The 3,727-nt window shown below is 44.5% G+C and overlaps 1 protein-coding gene across 1 annotated transcript; it reads left to right on the top strand.

Annotated features, from left to right (window-relative positions):
- The first annotated feature begins 255 nt into the window (after positions 1–255).
- LOC114686911 (putative olfactory receptor 52P1) lies at positions 256–1,245 on the top strand. Its single transcript, XM_028861582.2, has one exon. It carries the CDS (start codon positions 256–258, stop codon positions 1,243–1,245), a length of 990 nt encoding a protein of 329 aa, XP_028717415.2.
- Positions 1,246–3,727: the final 2,482 nt, after the last annotated feature.

Here is a 3,727-nt window from a genome sequence, read left to right as displayed (position 1 = left end):
GAACACTCTCCCATAGTTACTTATTTTGTTAAACACTCATCTATTAGGCACTATGCAAACATTTTTGCAAATATTAATATATAGAATTCCTCTAACTTAAGAAATAAATGGTATGATGATGACTATCATTTTAAGAATAATAGTTTTCCAAACATTCTGTAGCTGGTGAAAGTTATTGTGATCTCATTCATATATTCATCCTATGCTGTCTTTCCAGGCAATGTGATACTGTATGGGGATTTCTGACCAGAGATGATGTCCAGCACCATAGCCCAGACCATGGAGTCTCCTAATCACACAGACCTGGATCCTTCTCTCTTCTTTCTCCTGGGCATCCCAGGTCTAGAGAAATTCCATATGTGGCTCTCACTTCCAGTGTGCTGTCTGGGCACAGCCACAATTGTGGGCAATATAACCATCTTGGTTGTTGTCGCCACAGAGCCAGCCTTGCACAAACCTGTGTACCTTTTCCTGTGCATGCTCTCCACCATCGATTTGGCTGCCTCCTTCTCCACAGTACCCAAGCTACTGGCTATTCTCTGGTGTGGAGCTGGACATATCTCTGCCTCCGCCTGCCTGGCACAGATGTTTTTCATTCACGCCTTTTGCATGATGGAGTCCACGGTGCTGTTGGCCATGGCCTTTGATCGCTATGTGGCCATCTGCCACCCACTCCGCTATTCTACCATCCTCACTGACACCATCATTGCTCGCATTGGGGTGGTAGCTATGATGAGAGGCTCCCTGCTCATGCTTCCATGTCCCTTCCTCATTGGTCGTCTGAGTTTCTGCCAAAGTCATGTGATCCCACACACATACTGTGAGCATATGGCCGTGGTGAAGCTGGCCTGTGGAGACACCAGGCCCAACCGTGTGTATGGGTTGACAGCCGCACTGTTGGTCATTGGGGTTGATTTATTCTGCATTGGTCTCTCCTATGCCCTCATCGCACAAGCTGTGCTTCGCCTCTCATCCCAAGAAGCCCGATCCAAGGCCCTAGGTACCTGTGGCTCCCATGTCTGTGTCATCCTTATCTCTTATACACCAGCCCTCTTCTCCTTTTTTACACACCGCTTTGGCCGCCATGTCCCACTCCACATTCATATTCTTTTAGCAAATGTCTATCTGCTTTTCCCACCAGCTCTTAACCCCATGGTATACGGAGTGAAGACCAGGGAGATTCGTGAAAGGGTTGCCAAGGTGTTTCAGTGGGGACAAGGAACTGGACTCAAAACATCTAAGTAATTATGGAGTATATAGAGTACATAAACTTAAAAAACATCTTTTCGAGATTAAGAAATTCTTAGTATTTGAAACTGGAAAAATATTTTAATGCCACGATAAGATCCTCTGTAAAAACTTGTGTTCATTTACAATATCCATAAATCACACAAGAGGGGAGGGGGTTCTGTTTCTTCTCCTTGATTCAGAGAAGTATAACATAAGAACATTCTTCCATCTAGACATAGAAAAAGCTTCTCCTGCCCTGGATAGGTACCCAGTTCAGAAGAGCTTCTGCATAGTCACAGGGTCCCCACACTTTCTGGATTTCTCCCAGCATCCCACGCATGAAGTTCAAATTCACAGCATTAGGAAGAATCAGAAGACAGGACAATGGCAAGGAAATTCTTAAGCTTTTTCACAAACCCTGTCTTTCCCCATTAGACCTTCAAGAGGAAAAGAGAGAAGTGAATTTTCAATAAACACAATGGGAGTGAACAGCTGTCCAGAGGCTTGAACTGAGAACATTGCATAAGACATTAGAACCTCTGTGGATGAGCGGACTGGAGAGATTGGGACGTACCTTCATTTCTAACTTCAAGCTGTCCATCTCACACATAGCTCCCTGCCTCCAGTCTCTAAGGAACCAACATAAATCCAAATGACCATGCATATTATCCCTGAAAATATGTACTTATGTTTAAGATGTACTTGCATGTCATCACTAGGAGGATCCTTGTAAAGCCATTGACTTTTATCCCCTGATCTTGGAAAGAATAATCATGTATACAAATAAACCAGACTGGAAAATCTTAGTTACTCTTTTATTCACCCAATATTTATTAATCAATTCCTTTTTTTTTTTTTTTTTTTTTTTTTTTTTTTTTTTTTTTTTGGTTTTTCGAGACAGGGTTTCTCTGTGTAGCTTTGCACCTTTCCTGAAACTTGCTTTGGAGACCAGGCTGGCCTTGAACTCACAGAGATCCGCCTGCCTCTGCCTCCCGAGTGCTGGGATTAAGGGCGTGCACCACCACCACAGCCGGGCGCTCAATTGCTTTTTAATAATGAAGAATGGGCAAGTTTACTCTTAGCTAACTGAATGTGGTAAAAGGGTCTTTAAAAAATTCTTTCGAGTTATTTTTATTTCTATGGGTGTTGAACCTGCATGTATTTCTGTGTGTATTGTCTGTGAACTCCAGAAGATGGCATCAGATCCCCTGGGACTGGCATTAGAGATGGTTGAAAACTGCAATATGTGGCTGTAAGAGACTGAACTCAGGTCCTCTACAAGAGCAGCAAGCTCTTAGCCAGCAGGCCACCTTTCCAGTCCCTGGTAAAGAGTGCTTAACTGCATCAGTGAAATGGGCATTAGAAACTGGTCGCTATACACACAAGCCTCCAGGTCTCCAAGAAGAGTAACTTCAAACAGTTGGTGTGTTACTATATGCCACTAAAAACAATCACCTTTAGTTTGACGGGAGACAATTTTTTTTTTTGTCATCCTGTTGTCCTATGTTGATGGGACACAAGACTCCTGGACATTTACACATTCTCCTGTCCTCAGAAAGCATCAGTCTTGAGAGAGAAAAACTAAGATCTATCCTTTGAAAATTCCCATGTTTGAGAAAATAAGTATTGTTGATTTGGTACTTCAGACAGGCAGAGAAAATGGTTTGCATATATATATATATATATATATCACTTAAATTAATTTTTATTTATTTATTTATTTATTTTACAATACTATTCAGTTCTACATAATAGCCAGATTCCCTTGTTCTCTCCTTCCTACCCCCCTCCCCTTCCCCCAGCACACCCCTTTCCACCTCCTCCAGATCAAGGTCTCCCCGAGACTGGATCGACCTGATAGACTCAGTCAGCAGTCCAGTCCCTCCTTTCTCTCTCTCTCTCTCTCTCTCTCTCTCTCTCTCTCTCTCTCTCTCTCTCTCTCTCTCTCTCTTAATTTTACAACACATTCAGTTCCACATAATACCACAGATTCCCTGCTCTCGCCCCTCCTCCCCCAGCCACCCCCATTCCACCTCCTCCAGATCAAGGTCTCCCCTGAGGACCGGGATCGACCTGATAGACTCAGTCCAGGCAGGTCCAGTCCCCCCCTCCCAGATCGAGCCAAGCGTCCCTGCGTAAGTCCCAGGATTCAAACAGCCAACTCATGCAACGAGCAGGACCCGGCACCACCACCCAGATGCCTCCCAAACAGATCAAGCCAATCGACTGTCTCACCCATTCAGAGGGCCTGATCCAGTTGGGGCCCCTCAGCCTTTGGTTCATAGTTCATGTGCTTCCATTCATTTGGTTATTTGTCCCTGTGCTTTATCCAACCTTGGCTTCAACAATTCTCGCTCATATAAACCCTCCTCTTTCTCACTAATTAGACTCCCAGCGCTCCACCAGGGGCCCAGCCATGGATGTCTGCATCCAGATTCCTCAGTCCTTGGATGGGGTTTATGGCACAACTATCAGGGTGTTTGGCTATCCCATCACC

Source organism: Peromyscus leucopus, chromosome 1 (assembly GCF_004664715.2).
Source record: "Peromyscus leucopus breed LL Stock chromosome 1, UCI_PerLeu_2.1, whole genome shotgun sequence".
Taxonomy (NCBI): domain Eukaryota; kingdom Metazoa; phylum Chordata; class Mammalia; order Rodentia; family Cricetidae; genus Peromyscus; species Peromyscus leucopus.
This window is presented reverse-complemented; position numbering and strand designations above follow the sequence as displayed.

Excerpts from the sequence above, each read along its gene's own strand:
- LOC114686911 (XM_028861582.2), top strand. The coding sequence starts at position 256 with ATGTCCAGCACCATAGCCCAGACCATGGAGTCTCCTAATCACACAGAC.